The 11,324-nt window shown below is 51.6% G+C and overlaps 1 protein-coding gene across 1 annotated transcript; it reads left to right on the plus strand.

The window, feature by feature from the left end:
* Positions 1-1,501: 1,501 nt before the first annotated feature.
* On the plus strand, positions 1,502-5,269 carry VOLCADRAFT_97543 (uncharacterized protein; the record flags this gene model as incomplete). Its single annotated transcript, XM_002956449.1, has 4 exons — positions 1,502-1,523; positions 2,406-2,936; positions 3,815-4,235; positions 4,984-5,269. The coding sequence occupies 4 exons, from the start codon at positions 1,502-1,504 to the stop codon at positions 5,267-5,269; spliced, it is 1,260 nt and encodes a 419-aa protein (XP_002956495.1).
* Between the last annotated feature and the right edge of the window lie 6,055 nt (positions 5,270-11,324).

Consider the following 11,324-nt stretch of genomic DNA (forward strand, 5'->3'; position numbering starts at 1 on the left):
TCGGCGAGAGCCGTGAACTCTGCGAAGTGGACACGGAACCGGGTTTTGAGGCTCGCCGCCCCCAGACTGCCGAACTGACCAAGAAAAGATGTATGTGCCGCGAGAGAGACAAACTAAGGACAATAAAAATGCTAGGGAGAAAGCTCTTCGGAGGTGACGACCTGACATTTCCCGTGGCAAACGTTGCAGGCAAGCCCATGGCCCAGGTTCTGACAACCTTACATGTTGAAGGATCATATTCCCATAATCCAAGGATGAAAACCCCATATTGACATGGGAACAGGAGCCCTCCGGCCTTGCACGTTTCATAACGGAGCCTGCTCAAAATTCCGCAAAGCCTCCCTCTACCTAACACGCCATACGGTAATACAGGTATGCAGCTACTTTGTGGGAGTTAAGGTGTGTAAACAGAGTAGGGAATAAAACTACAACGTTCCGCTCCTTTTTTTCGCCGTTGCCAGGCATGCGACTGTAAAGAATAATAACATTGGAAAATATGATGTTAAGTGTTCTTGAGATTGGGCTTCCTTCTGATACTAGGAATGATGGCCCTCAACGAACGAGCCAACCGACCAGTGGCCATGCCGGTGCCCTTTTCCATGCCTCAAGGATAGATTCACTAGGATGCAATGACTGAAACACGGAGGGAATTTACTGCGTCTGGTTTTTATATTGTTTAGGAAACGTAGTTGCTCGCCTATGCTCACTGTTGGCTGTAACTCAACGACATCCCCAAAACAACTAACTATTTATCATACCAAAAAATATGTTGTTGGGAGTTGCGGCCGACCTGCTCAGCGCAGACGAGCCTCGGACGCATTACCTTACGAAGATTGGCGGCGCGCCATATGTTCCTTCAGCGCGCTGCGGATTGAAGCTCAGCGGCTGCGACTGGAAGCGACTAACGAAATGCAAGGTTTGCGGAAATGACCTGTCGTTGGTTTTCCAGGTATGGCGGTTTCTATCAGTCGGGTATTGTCCGTTGTTAGGGTTCCCCCAATCGCCATGGCGATTACAGTACCAGATGGGACAATTTGTATTACGTAGAAAAACGAAGATGCTTACCGCATTTCCCGTTGCCGCTCCCTTTCTGTTGTCAATGGAAGTGTTTTCCAACCGAACTGTTAGATGTGCGCCACCGGGAACGTAACGAGGGTCTTTCCACTTCGAACGTGCGCTTCAGGATGGTTGAGCTGCAGAAATCACTCATAAAACAACTGACAGGCGTGGGGGCCACCGAATTGGCTGCTGTCCGAAGAGCTTAGCCAGTATCCGCTACAAGTCCATAGCGTGGATTTGATTTTCTGTTTTTGGGATCGTATGGTAGAGGCGAAGGGCACGTTGTATATTCATTGTTTTCAAGAAAAGCTTTGCCTGGCCTTCACTTCTACTGACGATGGCTGGGAACGAGGTGCATCAAAGCATTGGGTTACGGCGTAGGTTTAGACGATAAGCTCTTGAAGCTAGAGTAGAGACCGCGTCATTGCATGTTCTAAACATAATGCTTAGGTTGGGCTCTACTGGTAAGTCACGGACCATTGCCCCCGGGAGATTCCGGGATAGAGACCTGTCAGGATCGAAAATCCTTCCGATGGTGGACGGTAAAGTGCCCCTAGTTGATGGGCGATGGTGATCTTGGATGAAGTTAACCTGCGAGCTGACCAGGGGTGGAGTCGGGCCGCCGTCGATCCGGCAGATTCCATTAGATGCTGGTGGTGAGTGCGGAACCTGACCGGCCCACTGAGAAGTTGATTATGATGACTAGACGAGGGTGCCCCGAAATACTGGGGAAGGCAAGGTTTTGCCAGGTAGCGGCCACGGGTGAAGATATGCCCCCCTGTCCCACACATTATAGTTCGGTTGATGGAGGAGGTCCGGGACCGGTTTGATGATGACAGGGCCAGTGAGAAGCTGGCGGTGGATCCACATGTGTTCGTTTCCGACAACAGCAACCGGGATGAAGATGTGCCGATACCTGGGGTGGATGGGGCAACCCAAGCACTGTGAAGGCTATCTTGTCGAGGCAACACGTCACACTGGTGCGCTTTAGGATGTGTGTTTGGCCATTGGCTGTTAACTGGCTGCATGGCAGGGAGCATGCCTCGCGGTGGTATAGGGTCTGTCAAGGCGAACGACACGTGTTGCTCGAATGTCCTGCATACGGAGACGTAGGCTGCAGTACATAAAGGACTAATGCGGTTCACGAGGCTTTTTTTAATCACTTTATTATTATTATTATTATTATTATTTATTTTTATTAATTTTTTTCCATTGCTATAAAAATCGTCAAGACAAACGTTACTCTGTTGCCACCCTTTTTTTGTTTGATATGCTGACGTAGGCTTATGCACCTATCGGTGATTCTGTTGACCGCGTGCTTTTCCTGCTGGGTTGCACGCGGCCAGGCTGTGGGAACGATTCCCGTTGCTGGCGCGCCTTCCGGTGTCAGAAGGCCCCTCCGACTGCGGCAATGACTCAAACTGAATGCGGGTATGAGGACGAACCCATCTCCACCTCCACCCCCACGTCTGGCCTGGCCAAACGAGAGACACCACCTGGACCGAAACCAGCAGCTGTGACGGCGGCTCCAGATTATAATGGGGCCGGCGTGCCAAACGTTTTCGGAAATGGCTTCGACTGTGATGACGGGTTCAGCTTTGGTGGCGACGCGTCTGACAAGCAGGGATGCACCGGTGGTTTCGCAAGCAGTGCTGCCTTAGACTTTTCAGACCTTGGGGCTATCCTGGAGGACTGTGCGGTACAGCAGCTGCAACAGTCTAACTTGGGTAAGCCGGAGGTTGGGAAAGAGTGCACCGGCGGCAGTGGTCCCGACTCCCCACGGCACCAAGCAGCAGACTGCACGCCCAGCGCAGAACTTCCTCTTTCCGGACCCACCTTGCCGGAGTTTCACATCATGGCGGTTGAAGAACCTACAGGTAGGCAGGTATGTATGTATGTAGGTAGGCAGGTATGTATGTATGTAGGTAGGCAGGTATGTATGTATGTAGGTAGGCAGGTATGTAGGTAGGTAGGCAGGTATGTATGTATGTAGGTAGGCAGGTATGTATGTATGTAGGTAGGCAGGTATGTAGGTAGGTAGGCAGGTATGTATGTATGTAGGTAGGCAGGTATGTAGGTAGGTAGGCAGGTATGTATGTATGTAGGTAGGCAGGTATGTATGTATGTAGGTAGGCAGGTATGTATGTATGTATGTAGGCAGGTATGTATGTATGTAGGTAGGCAGGTATGTAGGTATGTAGGTAGGCGGGTATGTATGTAGGTAGGTAGGCGGGTAGACATGTAGGTATATAGATAGATAGGTAAGCAGGCGATTAAAAGGGAATTACCCTTGAGGCATAATGCTTGCACCTGGGTGTGTAGGTAAGACAAGGGCCCCAAGCTAAAAGCAGCATTACATACCCAGCATACGTTTACCGCCATTATGGCATCTGATACCCTAGGTAGTTAGCTGTAGTATGGCAGTGTGTATAGATGAACATAGCATCATACTCTTCCAGTTCACGAGGCAGCCGGTTCAGGTTGTATGACCTACATGTGTGATTATACACATGTGTGTGTGCGTGTGTGTGTTTTATGTATATGTGTGTCGAACTTCATGCAGTGTGAGTTGGTTGAAACATGCTAGTGTCTTATTGCCTCCAGCTTATTGCTCACCTACACCTTTCCTACTTGAGGCATGGGATGGAGCGCTGCTCTCTGATGGAGAGTTAGTGGGCAGCAAGCAGCAGCCCGGCAGCTAGCTGGGTCATCCACTCTCTCCGCCAACAACGCATTCCCCCCTTGCATACACCAGGGCAACGGAACGTGATGGGCTCGGCTGATGATGTGGACCGTGTACAACAGCTGCTGGAGGAGTATGAACGCCAGGAGGGACAGAGGAATCAGCTTTCTTCGTCGTCATGCAGGCTGAGAGCGGCATCCAGCGGCAGCAAACATGATGGGCACCGGGCTGCTGCTGGTAGTGGTGGTGATGGTGTGCAAGTAGCCACTTACACCTCCGGGGCAGCATCCACTGATGCAGACAGGGATCGGACAGCGAAGAACGCTGCTGCTGTGGTGGCTGGTACTGGCGGAGTTGTCCCCTGCAGTGAAGATGGAGACGATTTGGGTTCTTGGGCTGGGGAGGAGTACGAAGAGGATCATGTCCGGGGTGTGCAAGGGGCATACCTCAAATATGCTGCACGTCTAGCTCGGCAGCCTGATCAGTGTGCAAGGTATGCGTGGTGGGGCCGCTGCTGTCTGGCATAGTGTTAAAGGCGGGGTTATATACCAATCAAGTCGGATCACGGTATGTTTATGTAAACATAGGTTCCACCTTGCATGCTTGTAGCCATGAGGGATGCTACTTAGCTTGTGGAATGCAGTTTTAGGTATCTTAATGGACAGAGTACTCGATAATTCTGTGGTATACCCACCAGTTTGGACCTGGCTACCTGGCTGGTCGTCTCCTCATTAGCAACTGCATCGTTTGGTGGCTTATTTTCACCTGCAGTCACTTACAATACCCCTTCATCTATTTTCTCATAAAACCCAGCATTTGTATATTGGACATTTTGTGTTTTTGTGTTTCATTTGTTTGTTATTGTTCATTTTGTGGCTTCATTTTGTGGTTTTGTGGTTTGACTTCATTCCATTCATGGATGAGCATTCAGGTTATTGTTACTTCGATTCCATGTGTCTGCAAGCTGGGCAATGCGGTGCTTGCCAGGTGGTTGTGTTCTCCTTGTGGACATGGCATCTACATGGCACAACTGCTCACAAACCACCCCATCATTTGCCATTGCACTGCACACAACAGAAAACGCGTTTGTTCCCCTGCTGAGTCATGGCCTTATCATGGCCACTGAAGGTGTGATTGTTGACCTGCTTATTACTTGACAGGTACTTGTGGGGTGGTAATGTGCTGTGGCCTTTGCAAGAGACCCCGCAGCCTGCACCATGTACATGTTGTGGGGCTCCAAGGACATTCGAGGTGCAGCTCATGGCGCCGGTTTTGGCCATGGTGCTGGACTGTGCAGAGTGGCTGCAAGGCTTGGAGCTCGAGATGCACCGGCCCGCCATCAATGCAGCAGCAAATTGGGATTTCACAACACTTGCAATTTACACGTGTAGTGCCAACTGTTACCATGGGCGACTGCTTTCTTCGAGCCCTGACCTGCAGCAGGAGGACACCGTGCTGGTGGAGGAGTATGTTGCAGTGGCGAATGAAGATCAGAGCCATGTCCGTGATGAGCTGAAGATAATGTAGGATCAGGCCCAAATCATGGACCATGCCATCTACAGAGCGTGGTTACGCTTTGTTACTGCATTAGGCCGATCTAAGCACGGTTGGAACACAGTTGGATCTGACCACCTTTTTTTACGGGTAGTAAAGGACAGTTTGCTTTGCATGATCCGCTCACAGACGAAGGTGACGGGTACCACCCCTGCGTGATTTGTTTCAGATGCAGCTTGCTAGGAAGGCAGTCCCGTTTGGCTGCCCTTCTTCACTTTGAGGCATCACTAGTACGCCAATATTCGTAGGCATGAATTTGTCATCATAGGGAAGCCATATTAGCAAAATCCCCCTGTGGCATCAGTGCTAGTCTGGTCTCAGTCGTAGCCAAGCTTGCTGATGTGTTGTAAATGCCGGTACGGACCACATGTTCTTCCTTTCCACGCCTGTGTCTATTACAGCGACAGGTAATGGTTTCTTTTTATTATTACAGAGTGGGAGGCTTCTGAGCTCAGTTTCTTTGCCTTACAGTATAAAAACTTGGTAGCCCGTTGTAATAACAACAACAGTATGACGACAGTATACTGTTGTTATACTGTCTAGGTGCCTGCTGCCTAAAGGATGTATCACTAGTGATGCCATCCTTTAGGCTGCTTTAGGCAGCGGGCAGCTAGACACCCCTGCCCATTCACAGCTCTCAAACGTACAGCGAATCTTTGAGGCACCGCTCATAATGAGTATCCATGGATAACGTACTTCAATTGGATGCTAATCATGCTTTTCAAGCAGAGTGCGATTTGTACAGCGGACCCCAAACGGGTCACAGAGCACAACACTGTGGTGTCACGACATTTTAGCGTCACGTTCATTTTACCGTCTTTTATAATCGTCTTAGGTTATAATCGGTGTGAGTACGCGAATTTCGTGTATTATCGCGTAAGGTGTTTGGTTCTTATCTTACACTTCGCTGATCGACTCATGGACGAGATGCGAATGTACGCTCGTTTGCGTATGTTTATGCATTTTACCTGTGAATTGTTCATTTCTTGTGAATGTTCTGTCACACGATTATAAGGTGTTTTCACTTGTGTCATTTGTGGACTATACGTCGTGGTCGTACTCGAGGCTTATCTTTGAGGGCCTCCTGTGATCGACAGTGAGACTTCGGTATTTATAGCCGGCAGCGAGCTTGGAAAAGTCGCTTTACGGCTCATGATTGGAACATTGTAAAGTTCTCTGAGCTAGACAACAAGCCCTGTGCGGTCCTCCCTTCTCGTAAGCCGCATAAGTAACTTCTTTCCACCAGCCGAACTCCTGTGTGGGCCACTCAACGCCCATATCCTTCACGCCGGGCACACTCAGTTGGTGAGGTAAATCTTTGCCGCTGTTGATTAATTGCCTGGAGGGAACTCTGGCCCCTTGCGCAGGTTGCCATTTGTTTAGTGTCACTACTTGCCCTTTTTGTCGTCAAGTCAGCACTTCAAGCTACCTGCAGGACTTCGCCAAGCCACCCTGCATTCCATAGCCGTAAAGCCTAAATCAGGCTAGAAGACCAAGTAAGTTCGGTTTTGGGTTTACCTTAGGTGTTCTGTCGCCTAGGGGATATTCGGGTTGCTTTTCCCAGCACCCTTTTTGGTAGGTTAGGCAGGCTAGGTCACGCCAGCCGCAGCCGGTCAGCAGTGTTACGCACAGCTGCCCTACCATTCAGCAATTTCGGGCCATTTTCTACTGGGTCGATTTGCTTGTGTATTCGGTCACTTTTACAATCGATACTGTGTCACGCACAGCCGTTTTTTGAACACTCGATACCGAATACTTGATACGATCCACTCGTTTTACCATCTAGGCTTGGTCAGCCCAGCCTAACATTATTCTTATATAATACATTCAGCTCACCTTAACAGTAGGTTCGAGCTTTTCTGTGCTTAACGAGCATTTCGCGTACCTCTGGCCGAATTATACGGGGTCACACCAATTCTTTTGCTTTCACTAGCCTCAATTCGCTACTGCAGTTTACATCGAGGCAGTTAACCCCAGGCCACGCAGAGGACGCCCGGGGCGCAATCCCTTTTGGTTTTCACACCAACACTTTTCTTCGTCGTGGTGTTCGGGCCACTCCAGTCAGACACCGGCACCATCGGCTGATTCCACATCTTCGAGCCTCTTGGCAAATCTCCTGTACTCATTTACATAGGTCTTTTGGCTCGCGGCGTTAGGGTCGACATCGAGCCGCGACCGGTCATTTGCAATATCCTGGACCAGCTTCTCAGGCCGAGGCAAACTATTGTTATCAGCACAACAGGTGGTGCAATTTCCTCTATTTGAATACGGAGACTTTTGTACGCCTAAGCGCAATGATATGATGGAGTAAACGCTGCAAGCTTATCGAGTCGGTACTCCACTCTTTCCCGACGCAGCGTTACTAATTATTCCAGCTGTTTCACGCAGCTACTCTTAATTTTTGCAGCTCAATACAACGCAACTTTTCAGCGACACCAGCTTAGGTGGGGCGGGTGTAGTACTCTTTAGTAGTCGCTAGGCTTTTTATTGCTTAGTCCTTGCCTGTTCGCTTCGCGTTTGTTGCTGCATCTTTCTCTTTTCCTTTTTCTCATCTTGTTTTTCGTAAGCTAATTATTACACAGGGAAGCATAAGTCCCACGGAGCCTCTACGTCGCAACATCCCGCGGGCCGCCACTGCGCAACATCTTCGCTCGACTACTCAGCGAGATCAGCAGGAGGTAAGCAAGGTTTCGCGTAAGGATACACGTAGGGTGTCCACCTCAGGGTCTAGTACTAGCGAAGCCGCCCGTATTCCGCGCTCGCGTTCCGATAGTGGCTTAGCAGTACAGGTGGAACGTCCCCTGACTAAGTTAGCTCAAACTGAGGGTGAGGTTGCTGCTCCACTAGAAACCCTCGGAACAGATTCCGATAGGGAGAAGTGGTCGCGTCTCTTTGAAGCGCTAGGTAGGCCCCGCACCTACATCAACCCTATATTTTCTAGGGACAGCGATTCTGACGACGAAATCATGCAGAACCTTTACCCTACCCTCGACCCGTTCCAGCACAACGGGTTGGATGACTTCCTCACCAAGGTTTTTCAGCAGGGAGTTGCCTACCCGCTCACTAGGAACAACTTGTCTGTTGAGAGCCTCAAATCGTACCTTGACGCACTGCCTGGTCGTAACACGCCATTCGAGGCGTGGTACAACTCCCACAGACAGGACCTCGTAGCCAAAGCTGCAGCGCACTTCAGAGTAGCTGAACCAGGTGCGGCGGCCAACGCAATCTCTCCTCGCCAACTGTACGACTATTATGCCCACATTTTAGAGGAAAACTTTGCCTCCGCGCGCGCGGAAAGTGATCTTGCGCGCTTCAGAAGCATGCAGCAGGGAGCTCTCTCTCCCATAGTCTTCAAGGATATGCTGCTAGCGCTGGAGAAAAAGCTGGACGGTAGGGTCAGCAAACACCAGGTCGCGGAACGTTTTCTAGAGGGCTTAAACCCCATGGTTCGGCATCACCTGGAGAGGCACCTCATTACCGTGGAGCGTACCAAGTGGTACGATCGTTTGGAGAAGACGGCACAAGAGGCTGAGGTTGTGTGGAACAACCTTCCGTTGGAGGACGGAGCAGTGCAGGTACACAAAAAGCCGCCGCAGCAGAAGAGTGCAGCAAAACCGCTTAGCGAGGAAAAACGCACCTTTTACTGCGAGAAGCACGGCACCAATAAATCTCACGATACGGCGCAGTGCCGTGTCTTAAATCCCCCAAAGACGAAATCCGCGCTTTTGACCTCTGACATCCCCTCCGGAATTGTTGAGCGTTTGGTTGCCTTGATTTCCCAGGGACAGGGCAGCGCGTCGACCTCAGGGGGGTCCAGGGGAATGGGCGGGCAAAAGCAGAAGGGGGCTGGGCCATCTATGCCCAAGCAGGGACAGGGTGCTAGCGAATCGCGGGGGAATAGGCCATCTTGCGAGTTCTGCGGAACCATGGGTCACCAGCAGAGCAAGTGCTTCATTTTCCACCCCGAGCTCGCTCCCGCGGACTATGAGCCCGCTAACCCAGCCCTGAAGGTTTTATTTCTGCAGCGCAAGAAGGCGGTTGAAAAGAAGGCGGCCTTGGCGGCGGCTGTTGCCGCAGCTTTCGAGGACGACTTTGAAGCAGAGGACGAGGGGGATGAGGAGGCGGCCTGCTGCACGACGCAGTTCCATGAAGCGGCGTCTAACGCCTCTCCCAGCCAGCAGGCCAGGATGGCGCCACTCACATGGACGCGCAGCGCACAAGAGGTAAGGTACAACAGCTTAGCCACTATGCATTCGCAGGCTGTTCCTAAGTCCTTTACTCCTGCCCCCTTAGTCACGAAGCAGTATCCGCCACCGACACCACCCGTGGCGAACAACTCAAAACGCGCCCATACACTGCTGGATGACAATACTCTCTTGCGTAAAATCTCCGACATGCCTGTCGGCACTTTTCTTAACCTGCTCTGCCAGCAGGGGCTGTCTTCCACCGGCGGCCCCTTAGACGCTAAACCCCATCCCCCAAGCACGGCCCAAGCAACGCAGGGTTCAAGCTCAGTTTCGAGCAGCTTTGGGGAGGGATTTTCCACGCTTCAGGCAGACAAGAGTGTGCAGCTCGCCTGTTTCCCGGCGGCAGCACCGGAGCTGGTCACGCCACCTCCCCTTGATTCTGGCCTGGCGTCTTTTGCCCTGGCGGCCCAAGGGCGCGCCAAACCCTCCGACCACCGTGGTGCCGGTTTCGAGTACCAGGTAAGTGGGGTTAAGGGTCCGCCTCCGTGCACTTTGTCGGAGCTCTCGCCTGACGAGCGGGAGCAGGCTTTAGCGGTTAATCCGTCGGCGGCGCGTTACATGGGGGAACCCGAGGGTCTGTATTACTACGAAACAGGGGCGTGTGTGTTGGTTCAGGGGCAGCGCGACAGGGCAGCTCCGGAGGCGTTGTGTGATTTTGCCGCAACGGTCAACGTAATGCCGACCAGTGTAGCCAAAGCACTTAACCTGCCCATAGTCGAGACAACCACGCGGCTGTCCACCTCGTTGCAGCTAGGGGGTGCTGTGCGAGGAGAGTTGGACACCTCAAACATCTTTTTTGAGCTTCTTCTGGGCACGCCGCATGCCACGCGGGTCCCGCTTACTAAAACCCTGGTCGTTGACGAGCGACCCGACCTGTTTCAGCTCCTAGTGGGTAACGAACAGGCGAAATTCTTAGGGGACGCTCTGGAATCATATCCAGAGCCCAGGCTGCACTTTTATCCTAACTTTTTGCAGCACCCCGACTACAAAGTCACCATTCCCATGCGCAAGCTTGTGAAGCACAAGCCTTCTCAGCATGGTTCACTTGTGGGAGTTGCGTGGGTCAGCATGGCCATTCCCAGCACCTCTTCTCCCGGCTCCAAGCTGGGGGGAGGGGAATCCACCGCTGACGTCCATCCTATTCCGCACCAGTCCTCTCATTCCTCTGAGCAGGGCACGTCAACCGCCTACGTCAACAACACTAGGCGAGATTACTGGGGCAACTTCGCGTCCCGGTTATCAGTTGGTGCGAATCAGTTTGGTTCCACTTTCCTTATGCTTCTTACGTATGCCACTTTCTTTGTGGACGCATTTAACATTGGTTTTGTCAGCCCCGTTCTCACGGCGTCTGCCGTACGCACGTGTTTTGTTCGGTGCTACAGTCATATGACGCGACAGTGGGGGCCCTATAGCTTGCACTACGTGTCCAGCTAGTCAGGCCAGGGCGCACTAACATCACTGGGCTAAATGCCCTATGTTACTGCAGTTACTGCAACGAAACACGGTAAAAGCACCCAACTCAGGATATCCTGAGCCGGTGAATGTGCGGGTTGCCTAAAATAGGTGATAACAGCCCAGGATGGGTGTGTAAAAAAGGCAAAGCACAGCCTAATCAGGGAAAGAACCACCTAGCAAAACCGGATGCAGACCTCCACCCAAGGAAAGCCAAACAGAACACGACCTCAAAAACGCAAAACGCCCAGTCCCCCACCAGCACCCAGAAGCCCTTGTGAACGACGAGAGCTCCCCCTGGAGAGACGGGACACAGCTGCCTAACATAC

The sequence above is a fragment of the Volvox carteri genome, assembly GCF_000143455.1.
Source record: "Volvox carteri f. nagariensis unplaced genomic scaffold VOLCAscaffold_61, whole genome shotgun sequence".
Lineage (NCBI taxonomy): Eukaryota > Viridiplantae > Chlorophyta > Chlorophyceae > Chlamydomonadales > Volvocaceae > Volvox > Volvox carteri.